Source organism: Schistocerca nitens, chromosome 1, assembly GCF_023898315.1.
Source record: "Schistocerca nitens isolate TAMUIC-IGC-003100 chromosome 1, iqSchNite1.1, whole genome shotgun sequence".
Taxonomy (NCBI): domain Eukaryota; kingdom Metazoa; phylum Arthropoda; class Insecta; order Orthoptera; family Acrididae; genus Schistocerca; species Schistocerca nitens.
The window spans coordinates 320,705,435-320,729,766 of NC_064614.1; the positions used below are offsets into that span (position 1 = coordinate 320,705,435).

Below are 24,332 nucleotides of genomic sequence, written 5' to 3' on the forward strand. Positions count from 1 at the left end.
TGTCTCATCGAACAATACATCTTCTTCTGTTTGAAATGTTGCACCTGTATCTACTGCCTCAAGAATTTTCAGACAGTTTTAAAGTTCATTCCTAGAAACAGACTTTTTCAGTATTATCCATTGAAATGATTTCAGGGTTTGAAATGGGGAAGTCCACATTTCTAAATAAGTCACAAAAGAAACTTACCACAAATTTCCTAAAACATATCAATAGCTCTTGTAACTCTTGGCAACAATGACAACTGTCTATTTTGCCTGTATCGTCATCAACGAAATCACAGAATGATTTCAGTTCATCCACACACGCAGTGTAAATGTGAAAATATTGAACATTTTCATTACCTATTGTTTCTATGTCAGTGGGAAGAATGTCTGCACTCGTCTGAACTCCACTATGTAGCACAGGACTGCGCGACCGATGCCTTGAATGTTCATCTTCAGAACACTGGTCAGTTTGGAATAAACATTGTTTGTTTCCGCCCTCTTGCCCCCACCAAAGTTGGTAATACAGTTATCTGCACAAAACGCGTCAATCTTCTCAACTATATTTTGATTTTTTTAAATATTCAGAATAATTCTGCCGTTTCTTCACCGGTGTTCTGAAGACGGATTACCTTGCACTCGAGACCTAGCTGGAATCAGCACTAGCTTTAAGCTTTTGTGATTTGATGCATCAGTCATCAGACAGCATCAAGTGATAAGCAGCATTTAAATGAAAAGCGAATGCGAGCAGACACTGACTTCATTAAACTATTATATTGAAATACAAAACACTAAATAATAAGCAATTAAAGAGAAACGCCTTAGAGATAGCTGACAAGTGGGACATAAAAAATCATGGCAAGAAATTTGCCGAATGAAATTACGAATAGTGCCTTAAAGACACTGCAAGCTGCCCACGCCGTTCAGTAACGTGGCGATGTCACAACAAACTTGCAGATTCACGACAAATGGCAAATGGTTACGTGAACAACACCAACGAGCGCCTTTGGCACACAATAACGTATCGGAGCACAGACACAGATATAAAGAAGGCGTGAAAGGAACCAGGATACACAAATTTAATGTCTATTATGAAGCGACTTCACCATGGCTCACAATATTGGCAGATGACGGTTGCCTCGGCCACATTTGCATCCTTCAAGGGTCGAGTAGCTGCTAGTTAAATTCCCAACCGGCGTGATAACGCCGAAAACACTCCACAGGCAAGGCCACTATTGTCCAGCAATGTTTGGCCAAAATAGGGCCCTCGCACATTCCTGGTAAACACGGACCTTCGACCGCCATTACTGACAGTCAGTCACTTGTCTATAGCGAGCCGACCACGGCCATACATCCCGTCTGCGACTGATCATAAGCGCACTCTCGCGGCGGGGCGTCCTCTAGTCTCCTAGCAACCGTCCAGAGGCAAACCTAACGCAAATGCTATCGATACACGCAATGATATGCACGTAAGGCATAATAACCTTTCACTGTTAGTATTTTTACAGAGTATATTCGACCTTCTCTAAAACTTCTTCTAAATGTGAAAATATTATAATCTAAAATACGTCGTATTTTCAGTATGACCTCGTTTGTTCCTGCTTTCTTCCCCGAGACTGGCTTAAACCATTCTTCTGTAGCCAATTCGTTTCGTATTTGGCAATCATTACATATTGAACTGACATTTGGAAATTTTCGTTCTTGTCAGCACCTGTCTTCGTTGGAATTGGGCTTACATTATTCACTGTCACGTTTTCATGTCCCGGCACGGGTACTGTCACAAGCTTTGGACGAAGGTGTGGACTGCTTGACGCACTCAGAGAACAGACGTCAATATGGGGTGAGGTCTACTACGTTACCTGTAACAGAGTGGGAGGGAGGAAGTCCCCCAGGATGGTTAGCACAGTGATTTTGGAACACAGAGGAGACGTTGTTGGTTTTGTAGTAAATGAATAAGGGTGCAAACACTTACAGTGACTTCATACTTCTGTAAATCAATGAGTACACCCCACCACCCGCAAAAGGACCAAACATTGTACAGATATCACACATATGTCATTTTGAAGAGAAACCCTGAAAGTTTCTTTCATGTATACCGGCACAGCGTGGCTTGGTAATTTGCCGATAGTCAACGCTAGTCGCAAACATGGCGAGTTCAGGTACGGAGTGAGCTTTCTGTGTGCTGGATTTCGACGAAAACAAGTGTGCTACAGCTGTTCAACGGATGTTTAGAACCAAGTACGGTAAGCTAACCGTACGGTCTAACGCATTGCTTCCCGACTGGGAAGGCGTGCCGGTCCCCGGCACGAATCCGCCCGGCGGATTCGTGTCGAGGTACGGTGTGCTGGCCAGCCTGTGGATGGTTTTTAAGGCGGTTTTCCATCTGCCTCGGCGAATGTGGGCTGGTTCCCCTTATTCCGCCTCAGTCGGCGGTTGCCGCGCAAACACAGTCTCCACGTACGCGTACACCATAATCACTCTACCGCGCAAACATTGGGGTTACACTCGTCTGGAATGAGACGTTCCCGGGGGTGCACTGGTGGCCGAACCGCACAATAACCCTGGGTTAGGTGTGGGGTGGCGGTGGGGTGAAGTGGACCACTGAGGGCTACAGTGGGGACGAAGTCTCTCCGTCGTTTCTAGAACCCCGGTTCAATACATACATACACAGACAGGGTAAGTAGCCACCAACAAGGAAGGCCATTTACCACTGGCACAACAAATTCGTTACGACGTGTTGCTTGTGCCCGGCAAAGAGAAGCGGATGTCCCAGTGTGAATGAAGTGAATGTGGAGCGCGTACGAGAGTCATTCATAAGGAGTCCAAAGAAATTGGTGCGTCGAGTATCCCGTGGACTCAAAATAGCTCCAATGACAGTGTGGAAAGTCCTGCGACAGAAGCTGTCTATGAAACCATTCAGATTGGAGCTAGTGCAGAAGCTCAATGATGACGACAAAGACAAGCTTTTGAGATTTGTTCGCAGTTGCAACAATTGAATGAGCATGGCGATGGCATTGTTGACGAAGCCACTTTTCTCACTGATGGGAAAGTGAACAGACATAGTTGTCGAATCTGGGATGCAAAGCATCCACACGAATGCATTGAATTTGAGCGTGAGTCCCCAAACGTAAATGTTTTTTGTGCCTTGTCACGTCGAAAACTGTACGGGCCATTCCCTCACCGAGAGCACTGTCGCTGGATATTCCTACTTGGACATGTTGCAGCAATGGCTGATGCCTCAAATGCAATCGGACTCTCCGTTCATCTTTCAGCAGGATGGGGCTCCATCTCATTTTCATTGTGAAGTTCGTGGGTACCTGAACACGAAGCTGTGGCATCGAAGGATCGGCCGTGCTACGGGAGGGGACAGCTGTTTCATGAAATGGCCTCTCCGATCACCAGATCTCACTCCGTGTGAATTTTTTTCTGTGGGAACGCATTAAGGATATGGTGTGTGTACCGCCTCTACCACGTGATGTAGCAGAGCTTCGGGAGAGAATGCGGGAAGCGACTGCCGCGGTCGACGATGCCATGCTAGGATGGGTATGGCAAGAATTCGATTACCGTACTGACGTCTGCCGGGTCACTCATGGTTCGCATATCGAATGTTTTTAAAAAATACTTTCAGAGTTTCTCTTCAAAATGCTGTATGTGTGACATCTGTACAATGTTTATTTCTGTGCAATAAATAATTGAAAGTGTTCCCAGACATTATGTCCACCCTGTATTTTAACCACTGTGGGAGACGTACGCGAGTCAGTACTTGTTCCTCTTTCTATTCTGACACACAAAAAATGTCAACTACTCCTCGCTGCTACTAGTAGAGACAAAATCTAAAGAGCTTGTTCTTTACCAACAGGCAGAAAATTCTTGATGATAACCGTTGCGGGATATTTATCGAAAGCTCGGTTGTCTTCCCTCGAATCTGTACAGACTTCACGTAGTTTTTACTGCATCAGCATCAAAGTGCCACTCTATAGTGAGTGTTCCCAACGGCTCGGCTTTTGTACTGCTTCTAGCTGCTTCCTGGTAAACACTCTCTTGACCTCCTGCATTGGCCATTACATACTGGTTTTTCAGGGATTTTTGTGCGAGTTTCTCCCACAGAGATGTTTTCCCTGACTCCTCCAAATATCTGTCGAAAGAGTCTTCCAGAAACTTTCAAAAGTTTGTTGATCATATTGGCTATATGCTGGCATCGCCTTGGTGCCAGAAAGTGTTGTCGTTGCCTAGTCATTATTGAGCGCCATTTCCTCAGCAGGTTGTCAACATGACAGACTTTCTACGGAGAGCTGGCCCACTTTCTGATGTCTGCCTGCCACCAAGTCTTGTGCGTTCTCTTAAGTACTACTATTAATAAAGTTCCTCTCCTTTCATCCAGCAGTGACACTTATTACGTTAGTAAAATTTTATAGCCATGACAACATTTGATGAGTGTAGTGGAACAGTCTAAGAAAAAAAAAAAAAAATAAAGCGACGCATCACGAAGGAATTATCGGAATGGGGCGGAAATGGGAAGGTGCGATGTACATGTACAGACAAATAAAAGATTACAGTATCACAAAAATTGGATGATTTATTCAAGGGAAAGAGCTTCATAAATTGAGCAAGTTAGTATCTTGTTTGTCCAGCTCTGGTCCTTATGCAAGCAGTTATTTGGCTTGGCATTGATCGACAGAGTTGCCGGATGTCCTCCTGAGGAATATCGTGCCAAATTATGCCCAGTTGGAGCGATACATCGTCAAAATCCCAAGCTGATTGGAGGGCCCTGCCCCTAATGCCCCAAACGTTCTCAGTTGTGGCGAGTTCCGGCAACCTTGTTCGCCAAGATGAGGTTTGAAAAGCACGAAGACAAGCAGTAGAAACTCTTGCCATATGCGGGCGGCCAATGTGTTGCTGAAGTGCAAGCCCAGAATGGCTTGCCATGAAGAGCAACAAAACGGGCGTAGAATACCGTCGACGTATCGCTTTGCTGCAAGGGTGCCGTTGATGACAACCAGATGGGTCCTGCTATGAAAGGAAATGGTACCCTGGGCCATTACTCCAGGCTGTCGGGCAGTATGGCGGGTGGCAAGCAGGTTGTTATCCCTCTGCTGTCCAGGGCGCCTCCAGACACGTCTTCGCTGGTCATCGGGGCTCACTTCGAAGCGGGGCTTATCTCTGAAGACAATTCTACTCCAGTCAATGACATTCCAGGCCGTAAATTTTCTGGAGACGCCCCAGCCAGTGGTAGGATACAAACCCAGACTGTCGCCCGCAGTACGGCCCGACAACGTGCAGTGATGGTATGTGGAGCCATTTCATATCATAGAAGTACCCCTTTGGTTGTCATCTGCGGCACCCTTACAAAACAGCAGTATGTCGCCAATATTCTACATCCCGTTTTGTTGCCCTTCATGGCAAGCCATCCTATTCTTACGTTTCAGCAAGACTATTCCCGTCAGCACACGGCGAGTTTTTACTGGTTGTCTTCGTACTGCCAAACACTACCTTGGTCATCAAGGTCGCCGGATCTCTTCTTAGTTGAGAACGTTTGGAGTGTTGTGAGCACCGCCCTCCAAACAGCTCAGGATAGAGACGATCCAACGCGCCAATTGTGCAGAATTTGTTATGAAACCCCAACAACTCTTATCAGTCAGTACCAACTGAATAACTGGTGCATTAGGGCCAAATGTGTACCAACGCGTTATTGACTCGCACATTTTGTGAAGCTCTTTCTCTTAAAAAAACCATCTATTTTTTCTGAAATTGTAATCATTTGTTTGTCTGTACATGTACGTGTCCCTTTGTTTCATTATGCGTAACTGAGCAGTGCACTAGGCATATTACAACAATAAATAGTCAGTAAACTACATGCCTTTCATAATCTGAAACATCTTGATGAGGTGACTTTATTGAAATCGAAGCTGAAATGAATGGCAAATTATGTTTTGTAAGTTAAACATTATTGAAAAACATGCTGAAGGTATCAAAACCGTAGTTTTTGTACCATGAACATATCTTTTTATTTACGATAATGACATAAGTTGAAGAAATGAATTAAAATTTGTGCCATGGCCGTGACTTGAACCTGGGTCTGCTTGCTTACTGGGCAGGAATGTTAGCCATTACACCACCACAGCGCTATAGCTAACATATCTGCACATATTACCGTAGTCCAGTTCCCCCCCCTCCCCCCAACACAAACTTCAATTCACATCTTCAGCTTATTTTCCCCTTCTTAGGCTCTCCCGTATTGGAATAGCACCCCGGCGTAGGACGTAATGGGTGAAATCCTGCCTGTACCTCTGGCGTAGGTGATCCACATATCTATTTAAATTTTTCCCGAAACAGTTGAGTCCATCTTTATCTACGATAATGACAGAAGCTGGATATTAGGTATAGTGCTGTGTTGGTGTAATAGCTAGCTTTCCTGCCTAGAAGCAAGAAGACCCGGATTCGAGTCCTGGCAGTTGCACAAATTTTAATTCATTTTTTCAGCTTCCATATGTCTTGAGGAAAATTTAATTATATAAGACCTACATATAACCTACGCCTGAGGTACGAACAGGATTTCCCCATTACGTCCAACCCTGGGGTGCTATTCCAATATTGGAGAACCTCGGCAATAGTCACAATCTAAGAAGGGGAAAATAAGCTTAAAATGTGAATTGAAGTTTGTGTTATGGAGGGCATTGAACTACGGTGGTCCGTGCATGTATCATAGATAAAGAAGTTGTGGGGCAGGGGAAAAAAATATCAATTAAAATGCCGTCTTACTCACGCGAGCATGGCAATTAATTTTGCGGTCAGTCAGAAAGCGAAGGGAAACGTACTGACCTTAGTTTCCAGCCTGCACTTCCACATTCTGGTCCAGCCCACTGAAAGAAAAGTTTTTGTTCTCCTATTTCTTTGCAACAGCACATTTAGCAGTTCAGAGGCGACCTGTACGGTACGTTCCTACCTGATTGTCTTTCAAATGGTTCAAATGGCTCTGAGCACTATGGAACTCAACTTCAAATGGCTCTGAGCACTATGGGACTCAACATCTGTGGTCATAAGTCCCCTAGAACTTAGAACTACTTAAACCTAACTAACCTAAGGACATCACACACATCCATGCCCGAGGCAGGATTCGAACCTGCGACCGTAGCAGTCGCGCGGTTCCTGACTGAGCGCCTAGAACCGCTAGACCACCGCGGAACTCAACTGCTGTGGTCATTAGTCCCCTAGAACTTAGAACTACTTAAACCTAACTAACCTAAGGACATCACACGCATCCATGCCCGAGGCAGGATTCGAACCTGCGACCGTAGCAGTCGCACGGTTCCTGACTGCGCGCCTAGAACCGCGAGACCACCGCGGCCGGCGAGTGTCTTTCACCCTGACTAAAATTACTCAAATGAAAGTCTGCAATAAATGTTCAAAATTAATGCTCGCCATAAAAGTGGAAATAAAGTCACCACTTACCACGCGGAACTGTAATTCACACGGAGGGCACACTAACAGTTACTTGGCGAATTGTAAGCGATCCAGGACGGTGTACAGTCGTCGCGTGTTCACTATCCGTTTTTACCGCAAAATACGCGCTTTGTCACATTTCGGCTCTGACGTCATCGCCGGCCGTGGTGGTCTAGCGGTTCTAGGCGCTCAGTCCGGAACCGAGCGACTGCTACGGTCGCAGGTTCGAATCCTGCCTCGGGCATGGATGTGTGTGATGTCCTTAGGTTAGTTCGGTTTAAGTAGTTCTAAGTTCTAGGGGCTGATGACCACAGATGTTAAGTCCCATAGTGCTCAGAGCCATTTGAACCATTTTTTTCTGACGTCATCCGAGGCAGAGTTCGATCCCACGTTTAACAGACGTGGATCTTACAGTAGCTGAATGCGAAGTGAACGTCCCTATTGCCTCTTGGGCTGTATTTATATAGGTGCCCGAGCGGACGGCCGAGGGAACATCTGTTGTCTACGGCTACCTGCATATTGCAGCAGCCTCCGAACGGTCGCTATGTCGGTCACATAATCTTTAGTAACATGGTTACAAATTAATTCATAAACATCTTAATTTTTTCTTGTATTCAGTTAAGTTGTTTGAAATCACCGAAAAAGTTTCAGCTCGCTAGAATGAAATCATTTGCCTTCTAGAATTGTTATAGTGGAACTGACGGTAGATCGTTAACTCTGAACCATATATTTACTAGAACTTACGTCAGCAGTTATTAATACTGCAACTCTCAAATTTGGTATAACTCTATCACTTGGTATGTTTTATCATCCACTTTAACAAAAATTCTCTCTCATTAAAATTACAGGTACTTAATCCACAACAATTGAGTACATTTCAGTTACAAATTTGGTTTTTATTTAATTACTCAAAAACTATAAGAGGTAGCTTAACGTGGTCTTTCAGTTATTATTTTTGGGGTGAACTGAAGCATAAAACAAAATTTCATGTTTCTGAGTCCATTATTTAGCACCTATGCTTTTCCTGAAAACGTGGATTCCGGTGTTAATTTTTGCTGTATGGTTTTGGAAACCTGCACCACTTATTTATGAGCTCTAACTACACCTTCTGACAATATTCTGGGTTTCTAGCTTCATTTTTATTTTTCTCATTAAAAGACATTTTTACGTAAACTGTGAAGTCTAGAACATAAAGACTTGGTATGTGGAACATTACTTGGTATGTGGAACATTATAACACTAAACTATATTTTAAGAAAGTTTTAAACATAAATTTTGATTCTTAATTTCATACTTAATTGTGGTGCAATACAGATGCGTTAAGGTGATGTGGCGCTGCTAGCAGTGAACTGGGTTTGAGTCCCGGCACACTCGCTCGCCTCTGTATCTCACACATGATACAGCGCTTGCTTTGCTTCAATGTGAACGAAATGTTGGAGGAAAATTTAATTATATCGTGTCTTTTATTGACTGCTAGGAAATACAAAACAATTGCAACAATGCAAATAACGCTAAAGATATATATTTGGGGAATATTTTAATGTTTTCAGTTAAAGAAGAACGGAATACGTAAGGTTTTTGACTTTTTTTTTATCTTTAAGGATTGTTTTTGAGATTACCCTCCAAAAGAAACTTATGTTTTCGTACCTTTAAATCCAGTTAACATCATTGTTCCACTTTCAATAATAAGTTTTCATTGTTTTGGAAGCATCCATTATCGCACCTGGTACTCATAACATTCACGGCGTTCTAACACATGACATAGTATTAGGTCAGTAAATACCACTCAGCTCACAGGCGTTTTCCTTGGTCTGTACAAACAGCGAGCGTTGTGAACCAGCGATGCCACATGTTCTGTTTACTATCACTAAACCAGGAACTGGTAAGTGGCGCTTGGTCTACTGCTCCGAAACTACAATTTGGATTGTGGCTTGTGGATTTGTGACGCAAAATTGAAAATCAAACATAGACGATGCGGCACTTACTCTTTTCCAATACTTCGCGGTAACCTTTGCTGCGACAACGGTGATATTCTTCAAATGGTTCAAATGGTTCAAATGGCTCTGAGCACTATGGGACTCAACTGCTGAGGTCATTAGTCCCCTAGAACTTAGAACTAGTTAAACCTAACTAACCTAAGGACATCACACACATCCATGCCCGAGGCAGGATTCGAACCTGCGACCGTAGCGGTCTCGCGGTTCCAGACTGCAGCGCCAGAACCGCGCGGCCACTTCGGCCGGCGGTGATATTCTTCCAAACAGATAATGTTTCCTAACAGAATGCGTTCACTTCAGATAGGTTACAGGAACGGCGCTTGGTCTAGTGATGCAGTGTTTTTTAATCTGTAGCGCAGGAAGTAAATCAATTTATATTGCCTTTTCTCTGCCGTGATACGCTGTCAGTGTTATTCCACAGTATGACGGACGTCGGCGCTCTCTTTGCAGAGGGCCTGCTGAGCTACAGCGTGGCGCAGGGCGCGCGCGGCTTCACGGACCGCCTGTACGACGGCAGGGAGGCGGCGGGGCACCTGTCGGCCGGCCTGGGGACGCTCTCCGACGGCAGGAAGGCGCACGAGATGCTGTCCAGCCTGAACCCCACGCAAGGCGACGCTGGTAAGGCCGTCTCCGCAACCTGCCGCCTCCATCCGCCCGTTGCAAAATCTGACGTTGCAAATAAATACTTGCTTGACAAATTCTGAGGAACATTTTCCACTTCCTCTTATAAGCTAGCATGTCTTACTTTTCTCGTATAAGGAAGTACTGATAGCTTGATACGGCGATGGGGTTGAGACCGAAACGTTCCGTGCGTTTCTTATTTGAAGCGATCGTACTGTCGCAGGAATTCCACTCGCCTCTGCTGCGCCAAAATCCACACACTTTTAGCGACGAGCAACTCGTGAAACAAAACACGGCAGTTTCCAGAGCAAATGTGAAACGCTTATTGGTGGACCCAGATCAGTTTTCTACACTGCTGAACGTATGAAATGAGCCTAAGTCAGGGTCGCCAGCCTCGCTTTGACCTGTGAGACGAGGTTAAAATTGTCACTACTCATACCCCAATAATGAAAGGTCTGTAGCGAACTACTGTTAGGATTCCAAGATCCGACCACTGTACTGGAAAATTTACACCACATGACCCCTAGCATCTTCACCGGTTATCCTCACCATGACAAAAACAAATAACAGATCAAAGATCGTACAAAAACACTACACTTTCAATTACCACGTAAGCAGCTGAGGCACTGAGAACCATAAGAACACAAAGCATAGACACTATGTTTTGAGAAAAACAGATGTTTATGGAGGTCAAATGTTTAGGGCACCACCAGTCTCAGAGGTCTCACCCACTTTCTAATCAAGTCTCAACATCCTACATTTCCTATCAAAAATAATAAATCCACTTGTTGATATGAAATATTATTAATATTTAAGATGATGTTTTATCTAATGTTAATTCAGAAAATTTCCGCATCCAGGCTAGCGACAATAGTGTCTTTTGACAGTACTTAAGTTTGTAATTAATGTGAAATTAGAATCAGAAATAAAGAAGAGATACTAAATGCACAACATGCAAAATTGTGACCTACTCCAACACATTAAGATCCTTATTATTATAATTTTCATTAAGCATATTCTGTGGCTTGGGGCTCATATAAAATTGCCAGTATACTTCAAACTACGAAACACTACTTACTACTACGTACATGATGTAGACACTAAAGTATGTTGGCATCCCTAGCAAACAATTGAGCAATGCAGAGCAACGATATTATATTTTGTGCTTTAGGCCCATGTGGAAAAGAATATCGGAAAAATCGGTGAGACAGGTTTTCGTGAATGTTCTTATAAACGGTGTGGGGCTACAGATATAGATACAACGGGTTCACTATAAGATTAGGAAATACCAGGAGCATGCTTATATGCTATAATCTCAAAATCGATGACTGTGTACTTTAGGCCCTTATGGTTCTCAGCGCCTCAATTGTAATTTATTGCTTCAATTAGACCTAGTAAAGTTCATCTGTTGCAGCAAACACCACCTACAGTTAGCTAACCACACCCCTAATTGGTACGAAATCCATTCCGACAAATCACAAGTAGTCTGGCTGTCAACAATCGCCTATATAGTGGGAAATGTCTAATCAGAACTCTCATCATGCACATGGGAGCGTACTTGTGGATTTTTATAGGCTTACTGAAAGAAAGAAACACTTTATGGATCGCTAACTACCGATGCCACACTGATAAACACTCCTACATCGCCACCTCCGCCCCATAGGGCCCACACAGCATGAAGCCCCGAGGGCTGTCAGCTCACTTTTCGATTTCATCTATTACAATCCGCTCCACGAAATTTGTGTTGACACTTAATCCTTTCAATTGATGAACATCAGGAACAGAAATACAGTAATTTCATTCAGCAGTTCCTGTTCCCTCTAATAGGAATCCCCGAAAAGGTGCTGCTTCCTGCCGTGCCGTTTCAAAAGTTTGTTCCTGATAGATGCGAGGAAACACCTACCTTCATGGGAAAGTCAGTAGTCCCTGAGACAGCACTGTAGAGCACGCTCGCAACCTAGGCATCCGAAAAGACCGCCACATTGGGACCTTATCAATCATATAAGAGTATATTAACGTAGAATTTCAAAAACTCCTATACCTCAAACAAAAGTAACGTCCTTCATAGGATCCTGATTGGTACTACTCAAGCCAGCTCTCGGAACTAATACTCTGCACATATTAATCATTTCAGTTTTCCAGTTTGCTTGCTATCACACATGTAAAACGGAAATGTCCACCATAGACTTAAATATTTCAAAACTTGATTTGGAATATGGATCAGGAGAACTACGAAAGGTCATTAATGAAACTCTACAACACAACAGTTGTAAGGAGCAATGAGTTTAAAGTGAAGGTCAAAAACAGAATCCATCTTATGCAAATGACATTTTAAATGTGGGTATTGGGTATCTATAGGAGAAATAGAATGAGAAACTTGGACGTAGAGGGGGAAGCGGAACATTACAACAAAGGATGTAAATTGCAGAAACCAAAGGTCGAACTAAGCACAGAGGATGCCCTATGAAAGATTGTCAAAATTATGACTCCGTTATAACTCAGTAAGAAGAAAAAATGGATCCAATAGACGCAAAATTGAATCAGTAACGATTCATACGTGCTCTTGCTTTAAGAAGAATACGAAAATTGTATCCTCTTTTGCACTTAAGGTAACATAAGTCATTTAGAGATACTATTCTCATATCTCTTCACGACCTTAACGCTCTTGTCTGATCAACATGACAGAAACACCCATCCCCATCAGAGCAAAATACTTTCTCTCCCACTCCCTCGATCAGCCACTTTCTAGAAGTTTTTGGTAGTAGCAGGAATCAGACGGTGGGATAATCTCCCGCGCTATATTAGAGAACTAAATAGCATCTCCAGCTTCAGATACAGTTAATGACGTATGTACTAAAGCAGCAATAATGATTACCAGTGTCCCTGTATACACCCCTTACCCCTGTACATCCCTCTTTCCGGCCAAACGTACCTCATTTCCCAGTATTCTTAGCTGGCGCAGTCTCTTTAGATTTCCTTTCCCCAGAAGTAGATATATTAGAAAACATCTGTTTAGTACATCTATAAATTCTTTTTATATTTGCCACAGTTATTGTGGTTATTAATGTCATTATTATTACTGTTATCACTGTCAGTGGGCCGGTCGAAATGGCCGTGCGGTTCTGGGCGCTACAGTCTGGAACCGAGCGACCGCTCCGATCGCAGGTTCGAATCCTGTCTCGGGCATGGATGTGTGTGATGTCCTTAGGTTAGTTAGGTTTAATTAGTTCTAAGTTCTAGGCGACTGATGACCTCAGAAGTTAAGTCGCATAGTCCTCAGAGCCATTTTTTCACTGTCAGTGGCAACACCAACAGTATTTCGAACAAGTACTGCCAGTTTAAATTTATTGGTTCATATTATTATTTACTCACATTGTCACTATGGACATGGTCCTCATCAGATCAGGTTAAACAAATAAATAAATAGCCATTTGAACATCGAGTGAATAACACACGACTTCCGTAACACAGTGCTCCAGGAAATACTTATCAATGACGGTAAAGGGTAACAAAAGCTGGGAATCTAGGAATAAGTATCGTGCGATAACCATAATTGTCATTAACCCTTGTATGCCTATAAATCAGTGAGAGAAAAGTCCACTTGAACAGTTAACTACGATCTGTATTTGTTTGGGAAGCTCTCCTCGAGGTTTCAAACAAATTCTATATCTCGATCCATCCTACCCCAATAGGACTATGCAGGTTCCGAAGGGTTCAAGACGTCGTCAGTCTTGTAAAATAGGATACATAAGTAATTTCGAACACTCTTTACAATCATAAAACTCGAAGGAAAGTTACAAAATTTGCTACAATTTTCGAACAAACTACCAGTTGTGTACTGAATTTATTTGGTATTCGCAGTCCAATGTATCAATCGTATCTGGGGTAGTATCTTAAAAGTTTGATGTTTGTGGGAAGTAATCACTGTCGGCTTCTAGTTAACAAGGTCGGTTGATGCCCGTGCATTAATAACTGTTAAGAACGGAAGTACAGTACTTCATTCCATGTTGAGATATGGCTAGGGTAGTAATCACGATGACAGAAGAAGAGAGGGAGATAATCTTTGCTGAAACTTCCTGGCAGATTAAAAATGTGTGCCGGGCCGAGACTCGAACTTGGGACCTTTGCCTTTCGCGGGCAAGTGCTCTACCAACTGAGCTACCCAAGCACGACTCACGCCCCGTCCTCACAGCTTTTCTTCTGCCAGTACTTCGTCTCCTACCTTCCAAACTTACAGAAGTTCTCCTGTGTTCGCAGGAGAACTTCTGTAGGTTTGGAAGGTAGGAGACGAAGTACTGGCAGAAGAAAAGCTGTGAGGACGGGGCGTGAGTCGTGCTTGGGTAGCTCAGTTGGTAGAGCACTTGCCCGCGAAAGGCAAAGGTCCCGAGTTCGAGTCTCGGCCCGGCACACAGTTTTAATCTGCCAGGAAGTTTCATATGAGCGCACACTCCGCTGCAGAGTGAAAATCTCATTCTGGAAAATCTTTGCTGTTTCCACAATGTAATTCAGTGACACCCTGCGGTGTTGTTTAGCACACAATCTGGTGATAATCTACGCTACTATATAAAGACATGTTGTAGTTTAATGATATCACCAAAAATTTCGAAAAATTCTTTATCGATTTACCTCAAATTTTTACACGATACTCCACTAAACGTTAGAACGAACATAGGCTACAAATTTTTATTATACACTCCTGGAAATGGAAAAAAGAACACATTGACACCGGTGTGTCAGACCCACCATACTTGCTCCGGACACTGCGAGAGGGCTGTACAAGCAATGATCACACGCACGGCACAGCGGACACACCAGGAACCGCGGTGTTGGCCGTCGAATGGCGCTAGCTGCGCAGCATTTGTGCACCGCCGCCGTCAGTGTCAGCCAGTTTGCCGTGGCATACGGAGCTCCATCGCAGTCTTTAACACGGGTAGCATACCGCGACAGCGTGGACGTGAACCGTATGTGCAGTTGACGGACTTTGAGCGAGGGCGTATAGTGGGCATGCGGGAGGCCGGGTGGACGTACCGCTGAATTGCTCAACAAGTGGGGCGTGAGGTCTCCACAGTACATCGATGTTGTCGCCAGTGGTCGGCGGAAGGTGCACGTGCCCGTCGACCTGGGACCGGACCGCAGCGACGCACGGATGCACGCCAAGACCGTAGGATCCTACGCAGTGCCGTAGGGGACCGCACCGCCACTTCCCAGCAAATTAGGGACACTGTTGCTCCTGGGGTATCGGCGAGGACCATTCGCAACCGTCTCCATGAAGCTGGGCTACGGTCCCGCACACCGTTAGGCCGTCTTCCGCTCACGCCCCGACATCGTGCAGCCCGCCTCCAGTGGTGTCGCGACAGGCGTGAATGGAGGGACGAATGGAGACGTGTCGTCTTCAGCGATGAGAGTCGCTTCTGCCTTGGTGCCAATGATGGTCGTATGCGTGTTTGGCGCCGTGCAGGTGAGCGCCACAATCAGGACTGCATACGACCGAGGCACACAGGGCCAACACCCGGCATCATGGTGTGGGGAGCGATCTCCTACACTGGCCGTACACCACTGGTGATCGTCGAGGGGACACTGAATAGTGCACGGTACATCCAAACCGTCATCGAACCCATCGTTCTACCATTCCTAGACCGGCAAGGGAACTTGCTGTTCCAACAGGACAATGCACGTCCGCATGTATCCCGTGCCACCCAACGTGCTCTAGAAGGTGTAAGTCAACTACCCTGGCCAGCAAGATCTCCGGATCTGTCCCCCATTGAGCATGTTTGGGACTGGATGAAGCGTCATCTCACGCGGTCTGCACGTCCAGCACGAACGCTGGTCCAACTGAGGCGCCAGGTGGAAATGGCATGGCAAGCCGTTCCACAGGACTACATCCAGCATCTCTACGATCGTCTCCATGGGAGAATAGCAGCCTGCATTGCTGCGAAAGTTGGATATACACTGTACTAGTGCCGACATTGTGCATGCTCTGTTGCCTGTGTCTATGTGCGTGTGGTTCTGTCAGTGTGATCATGTGATGTATCTGACCCCAGGAATGTGTCAATAAAGTTTCCCCTTCCTGGGACAATGAATTCACGGTGTTCTTATTTCAATTTCCAGGAGTGTATATGGCACATACATATGTGTGTAATATGTAAGGGAGAAAACCTGTTGATAAAAATCTCGAAAAGTTCTTGACCAGTTTGTTTCACATTGTTACACATTGCTCTAATAAAAACACAGACATTGGTTGCATATTTTTTAAATGTATGTAATATGTAAAATATATTTAATACATAAAGGAGAAACGTTACTAGCAAAAATCACTTCAGATTTTTACACGATACTCTACTAACATTCAAACTGACATAAATTTTCTGTTAAATCCGACTATAAGCGCGAAAATGCTGTACCGTGTAGATGTGCATTTTTATTTTCTTCTTCACAGTCAGTTTTGATTCAGATATCAGGACATTTAAACCATTAGACAAATTCCTTCTTCTACATCTACATCTACATGGATACTCTGCAAATCACATTTAAGTGCCTGGCAGAGGGTTCATTGAATCACCTTCACAATTCTCTATTATTCCAATCTCGTATAGCGCGCGGAAAGAATGAATACCTAAATCTTTCGGTACGAGCTCTGATTTGCCTTATTTTATCGTGGTGATCGTTCCTCCCTACGTAGGTCGGTGTCAACAAAATATTTTCGCATTCGGAGGAAAAAGTTGGTGATTGGAATTTCGTGAGAAGATTCCGTCGCAACGAAAAACGCCTTTCTTTTAATGATTTCCAGCCCAAATCCTGTATCATTTCTGTGACACTCTCTCCCATATTTCGCGATAATACAAAACGTGCTGCCTTTCTTTGAAGTTTTTCGGTGTACTCCGTCAGTCCTATCTGATAAGGATCCCACACCGCGCAGCAGTATTCTAAAAGAGGACGGACAAGTGTAGTGTAGGCAGTCAATACTTATATATCTTCTCTTTGTAGATAATTTCAAACAAAAAACTGCATAAACAAGAGTGAGCTGTTTTGCTTTCTTCCTCGAAATCAGAATTAGGAGGAAAGAAGAAAATTATACTTACAGCTTATGGTTAGAACCTACTATGAAATCTGAATCATCCCAAACTTTGCAGTCCTATCCTTCCACAGGTTAAAAGTAAGGGAAATACTTTCATTGGAACTACTATCCTCATACAGGTCTCCCCTGTACCCCTTATGTTAATGATCCCAGCCAGTTTATCCATTCATTATAAGTGACTTAATTTCCCAATAAAGGTTTCGTTTGCAATAACAATAAACAAGGCTCAAGGTCGGAGAAAGAGGATACGAGGAGATGGACAGAGAGAAGGAAGAAGGAGATGGACAGAGAGGGGAGTGAGGATATGGAGAGAGATTGGCGGGAGGGGGGGGGACAAGGCAGACAGTGAGAGAAGAGAGGAGTCGGAGATGGACAATGAGAGGGGGAGAGAGGAGGAGATGGGCAAAGACAGGGGGTGGAAGGGATCGACAGAAAGAGGGGGAGAAAGGAGGAGTCAGAGAGGGACAATGAGTGGGGAGGGGAGAGGAGGAGATGGGCAATGACAGTGGGAGGGAGAGATGGACAGAAAGAGGGGCAAGGGAAAGGAGTTCAGAACATATTTACAACTCCCATGCATATTCAGCAATTGTGAAACATTGCCTGGTTCGCTAGTAGTTATAGGCCACGCTCTGTTGTCGCCTCCCTTTCGTTCTACGCAGCGACCAAACTCCGTCGGTGAAATTTTCTTCCGCCACATGGATTCGAACTCGTTTTCACCGGATCGACAGCAAACATGAGTGATCTCGTGTATGTGGTCTGGCCACGAAAGGGAATGGTGGTTATTCAGCGGTGCTGTTGAAAGATTTCACACTACGCGTGCTTGGCTTATTAAAACTTTGCGCCGTACCGGAACAATGGCTTTCGTGGACGATGCTCCATTCGAATGAACCTTCCAGGCAAGACCTGCTGCCCACTTACAATGCTGCAGTTCTGTCAGTAATCGTCTTTTAATTTCCACACATGACAAAAATTTCTAGAAAGCAGTAATTTTGTCAAATTCGTAATTTCTCGGCCTGTGCAAGAGTTCAGACGAGCTTTGTTTGTTTACGGCTCTGCAGACCACGGCTGGGTGGGCTGGCGCAACGACACGCCTGGCATGGAGGGCAGTCCCGTGGAGATGCTGTTTGAGTTCGACCACGTGCGCAACTTCTCGGCGGTGCACCTACACGCCAACAACCAGTTCAACAAGGACGTGCAGGTGAGTGTCTCAGAGGGCATATTCTCGCCTCCTATTCAGGGTACAAACTCTTCATTCCTAATAATACCTCAAAGGTAAAAGTTCTACTTTCCTCAACTTTTAGTACCTACATCAACATCTCAAACCACTCGATGCATTAAAAAACTTCTCAATTCAGTTTGTGAAGCCAGACCAAGTCCACAACTAGTCTAGCACCACTTGCATTAATTCTGTTTCCTTAGAACAAAAGACTTACATCTTCCATACGATCGTCATTGGGAGACAGTAAGGCATGTCGTATACTGTATGAATAGAAACTTAGGTCGTCCAAATTCAAAAATTAGAAATCATGCACCGTCATTTACTGGATCAAAGATTTTAACAACGTAACAGTTTCTTTCTTTTTAAAAAATGTTTATAGACTTCAGAAATCCACGTTGTGAAGTGCCTGGCTGTCTTGCGTAAAAAGCTGGGTAATTTGCTTTTGCTTATGTGTAGACACTCATTCCGACGGTGGCAAACAGCTCTTTGCCGACCGCTATATGATGAATTTTGATGTTGATGAGTATTGTATTAGCGAATAAAAGTTTGTCTCATTTTGCATTTTTTAATTAAAACTTAACTTAAATGAGGATCAATTCCATCAACGAAGTCCGTTGTTCTTTCTAATGTTTCCGGAGTATTTGATGCAGAACCTGGTACGTTACTTAGGAATATCTTGGGTTACATTACCAAATCAGACAGTGTCAAGCGCGTGTGCAACATGATGAGTCGACGGTTCGACGTCATCCGCTGCGGAATGGACTTGTGGCGAATGCGTAGTAGGCTACCACCGTCCAGAAACCGAAAGCGCCTCGACTGCAAGGATTCACGAATACGATGCGGCGCGCTGAGTTGCAAAATGTAGTGTGTTGAACAGTCCATCCTACAGAGATGGCCACCATTGTAGCGACACCAATCTGGCAGCCTGCGTTATTGAACGGCATACTTGACAAACGCCAGGTGTGAGTCGATGTTTTTTACAAAAGGCGATCTCGACACGTAGTTATTAAAGGCTACGAAAAAAGCTACCGCCACATGAGGAAGGCTTTGAGAGTTCAAGGCACTGCCTCTGCTTCCTGCAACTCGGCATAACGCATTTCAACTGAACGACATCCGGTCACATGTGGCGAGGAACGTGCAAAACCTTCTTCGTAGAATTACGGGTACCATTGCGTCATTACCTGCTTCTTCATAAGGCAGGTGGCCCATCCAACACATTATTTACGTTTAGTTTTTCTGCGATTTCCCTAAAAGACTTAAGGCAAGCGCCGAAATTGTTCCTCCGAAAAGGACATGGCCCATTTCTTTCCACCAGCCCAAGCTTTGACACCGTCGATGGTTACCAATAACCTCGATGGAACGTTAAAACTTAATCTCCTTTCTTCTTTCTTCAGCGTGTTTGAATGCACTAGAATATTTTCTGTTTCGATATGGCGTCATCGATTAAGTGCAAAGTTTTCTTCTGTAGGTGACTGAAACGATTCTCTTCGCACGTATGTTGCTCAGACAAAGCATTAACTTACGTGGCCACCACAAACTTCCATAATGCAGTATTGAATTAAAGCATACACTGCACTGGCAGAGATGAAGAAAATCGTGTGGCTGCGATCAAAAACGACATCACCACTACCGAATTTTTATCTGTGAGTAAATGACGAACAACGAGTTTGAAATAGCAAAGGTAGAATTGCCAAAGTATTTAAATTTGGCGGCATTTGATACAGTACTATTTCCTCTTCAGGATGTACTAATTGTTCGTAATATATACTTTCTGCAGGTTATTCAAATTACGATACTGCATCACAGTAACGGAAGCTCTGAATTGGGGATTTGTAAGGTAACCATATCTTCTGAAACGTTCGATTTTGGTTAATTGACGAATAATCAACCCCATTTTTATGTGGAAATTTCGTAAGAAAAAGCACCTTAAGAAAATTGTAGTCATCGCAAAACATATGAAACCGTGTCGTGCAAGTCTGCGAAAAGCGTAGCATACGATGCCAAGACATTAAACCGCTGGAGAAGGGACGCCAGATCAACGCCATTAGTATGACAACAGAACAGACAGGCTTCAGACATTGAGGGTATTGAACATAAGTGACGACGCCGAAAGATAGGCGAGTGTTAGGTCTATTACAGTATTTAATCACTTACCTGCAAATCAACATCAAGAAATGATCGACGCCCTTAAGCTAAGCTCACCGTCATCTGACGTGTAACACAGAGTAGGTTACATGCATCTGTATCAGAACGCTGTTTCGGTATAATTACTCAGGAAGTTCTGTAATCAAAATTAAATCTTGCATGTAGCAGATTCTTTCACGAATATACAGTCAAACCACATGTATGAACAGATATGAAAATCCGTGACGCAAATGAACATTTAAAAGTTCAAAAACATTAAAAATCCATTAACTGTCACGTTATACTTTTATAGCCGTGCCAGGATTTTAACGGGAAAAGCAGTATAAACAGTTTAGAACGAAAGACCATGTTACAAAGTTGTGCGGTTATAAATCGTAAGCACCATTTATTTATTTGTGGCTACCCCTTTTGGGTATCTCACTCAGTTTTCTCTGAATTTTCCAGTCATATGTTCCTTCGGGTGGACCACATCATTTAGAAGATGAGGTTTTCCTTTTTACAACAACAGTTGTAGGGCTGCTATCAAAAATGGAAAAACAGATAAAGAAAGACATCTGTGAAATAATGAGCGAAATTACAGACACGTTAGTGAAATATTTGCAAGGCGATACAGAATCATCACTGGATGGAACTGTAGAGGATACTATGCCATTTGCAGACAACAGGTGAGTGTGTAACACTTATATCGATTAGAAGTAGGTTTATATTATGTAACTGTGTATCTGCAATTATGGAGTGTGTATTCTATGTTATTTAAAGTCATTGATTTGTTATAAAAAATTATTTGTAAAAAAAATGAATAATTATAATATGTGTATGTTTATAAGAAAGATAACGTTTATTGAAAGCTGGTTCATGCTTAGGGCACTTGTATTCGTAATATATAAAAGACGTAGGGAAGTCCCTCCGCAACGGATGTGGTATGGAGCGATGTTTAAGGTGGTTTTGGCGGTCGAACTGGGTGGCTCCTTGGTGTGAACGGTACGCAGAATGTGGCTAGCCGTAGCAGGTACACTTCGACGGTGTTAAGAGAGACAGTTGGAAGCTGCTTTGCAAGGAATTTTTGCCTTGGATGTGGATCTGGCTTTTATTGGTATTCTCGGCAAAAAGGAATGGCTCTAATATGTTGAAAACCCGACGCCAAGAAGAGATTTTATGGGGCATTCGAACTGAAAGATCCGTGAGTACAGTTAGCCACCATGTCGCTTGCCACCAAAACTTCGCCACTGCTTTACTACCTTCATACATGCAGCTATGTATGGATATGGACCAGTTAATTTGTGTGTGTGGTTTTAATAATAATCCAAATGCTATAAATTTGTGTCCGGAACCATATCTTCTATCATGATCACGAACTTATGCAGTGTCATCTCCTAAGTGGTACTAAAACCGAGTATCCTGTTTTAAATGAACAATTCTTGCATTCAAGTGTTTCAAAGTGATTTTGTTTATCAAATATAAAAGGGTAGTAAAAGTTGAAGTTAAAACCACAAAAGTGAAGTGAGATAGGATTTGGCTAAAGAACTCTCAGTTTATTGCAAAGTATAGTTTTGCGAGAATACAGTGCCGGATTGTGTGAATGTTATTGTCTAAAATACCTGCTTATCAGGTGATAAAAAAAGACGAAGAAGTTGAGCTCATTTTAAAAATAGTGTGGTCTTGATTTCTATCATGAATTATTCCTTTTTCGAAGATAATTAAGCTCAGTGTTGAAGTTTTTGCAAAGTAAAGTATGAACTACTCCAAGTGAAGTGAAGGATAGCTTTAAATGTGATTTGAGACTTTCTCGGCGTATTCCATTCGTGAAATCTTCTCGGGTGATCAGCCGAGTAAAGGCGTCGTCTTCTCGCAACGTTTCGAAGGGTTTCGTACCCAGGAGCCTTTATAGGACCGCGCAACACAGCATCTCGACACTTCGCTTGAAGATGATGGGTACGAAACCCTTCGAAACGTTGCGAGAAGACGACGCCTTTACTCGGCTGATCACCCGAGAAGATTTCACGAAAGGATAGCTTTGTTTGAATTAGCCTTTTCTGCTGAAATAATCTTAGAGCTTGACTAGTGACACTATACTACTTTATGGGTCCCCGTCGTATTCTCCACATATTAGAAAGAAAATTTAACTAACACTGCTGCTAAGGAAAACTGATGTATGTAGAGGAGTTTTAAACAGTGTATTTATGGCATTTATTATCTTTATTTGTGTTCTTTTTTCATGTCAGTTAAGACAGAAGCTCCTCATGTCCAGATTTAGTTCTGCACTATATATGGTAACATTTCAGTATTGGTTTAAGTAATGATCTTGAGTGTGGCTTGAGTTAGTACGAGCTTGGTGCAAATTTGCTTTCTATGATTACTTGTGTGTGCATTATTGGTAACTGCTGCTACACTCAGCTCAGAGTGCCCTGTGTCAGTTGATTTACTGTGGGCCATTCAAAGAGAAATACTAATGAAAGTAACTTCAGCAACCAATATTCAATTTTCTTAAACATATATTTCCAAATTAATGTGCCTAATTGGGCTGGCGACCGCTCATTTTTTCATTCACATGTGATTTTTACCACTTTCATTAACTCTCAAGGTTAAAGTCCGTTTATTTTTTCTGTTAATTTTACCATATTCAAAATTATAGTCTGATACCTTTGTCCATTAGATACGCGCGTGGTCAAAATTCGAAATCCTCTCAGAGGGTAACGTTAGCTTGTTTCACGGCAGGCTACTGTTATAAGCGTACACTTTCAGCAACATCGGTAGCGGCTCATGAGCCGCTTTGGTGAAATATTGTCACAGATAGGCTCGCCTGAACATTCTGCGAGCGAGTACATACTTAGTAGTTGGTTGGTTGGTTTGGAGGGCAAAGGGACCAAACTTCAGGGTCATCAGTTGCCGTCGCGCGGGATTAGCCGAGCGGTCTCAGGCGCTGCAGTCATGGACTGTGCGGCTGGTCCCGGCAGAGGTTCGAGTCCTCCCTCGGGCATGGGTGTGTGTGTTTGTCCTTAGGATAATTTAGGTTAAGTAGTGTGCAAGCTTAGGGACTGATGACCTTAGCAGTTAAGTCCCATAAGATTTCACACACATCAGTTACCACTTACTAGTATGGAACAGTGGCGTCCACATCGAGCCTGAGCGTCCCTTTGTATTCAACGGACAACCAAGAGCATATGGCTTCCAGCACGAGCCGTTCGCAAGCAACGTCCATGTTTGCAAGCAACATGCTCGTGAGCTTTGATGAGCTCCTCGCCTCACAACAGTGTACGCATCTTAAAAATACATGAACTTGCTTATTAAAAGCGACGAGTATTGTGAATGGGCAGTGATGAAAACAACAGTACACGAGTTGTAGGGAACAACACGAAACACATCTAAAGACTGACGATAATCCGTACGTACTATAAAAATGTGTGTTGCGTTGTGTGTTCCACATCTCCTCCTAAACCACTGGACCAATTTCAACCAAACTTGGTATCCTACGACGCGTGAATTTCCAGACTTTATTCCTCCAGTATTTGAGAATGAGAGCAGTTAGTGACTTGAAACAAATTTTACACATATTTTCGAACCTCCACGAAATTTTTTCTCCCTGGCAACTCCTAAAAAATGATGAAACGAAAAATGTTTATGCTTGCTACTTTCCCGCTGTTTGTGCTTCAAAAGTACAGAATGAGGCATGACGTTACAATTTATTACTTCTTTAACACTAACTGCATTCGCAACACATTTTACAGACAGTATGCACAAATACCATTCAATGTAAATGCAAAATTATATCATTGTACGACTCACAGTTCTGGAGATATGCCACGTGGAGTGGCTGAGGGGTTTGAGGCACCATGTCTAGGGACCGATGACGTCA

General features: G+C 43.4%; 1 protein-coding gene and 1 non-coding gene across 4 annotated transcripts in view; both read left to right on the forward strand.

The window, feature by feature from the left end:
* LOC126248524 (discoidin domain-containing receptor 2-like) overlaps positions 1-24,332 on the forward strand; it is an 891,455-nt gene that overhangs the window by 681,188 nt on the left and 185,935 nt on the right. For all 3 annotated transcript variants that reach the window (XM_049949580.1, XM_049949588.1, XM_049949595.1), the window contains exons 6-7: positions 9,870-10,037; positions 18,174-18,313. In XM_049949580.1, the coding sequence (XP_049805537.1) occupies positions 9,870-10,037; positions 18,174-18,313 (308 nt within the window). The remainder of the gene's footprint in view (positions 1-9,869; positions 10,038-18,173; positions 18,314-24,332) is intronic.
* Trnas-cga (transfer RNA serine (anticodon CGA)) lies at positions 14,374-14,448 on the forward strand. The gene has a single exon. It is a non-coding gene; the product is annotated as a tRNA-Ser (tRNA).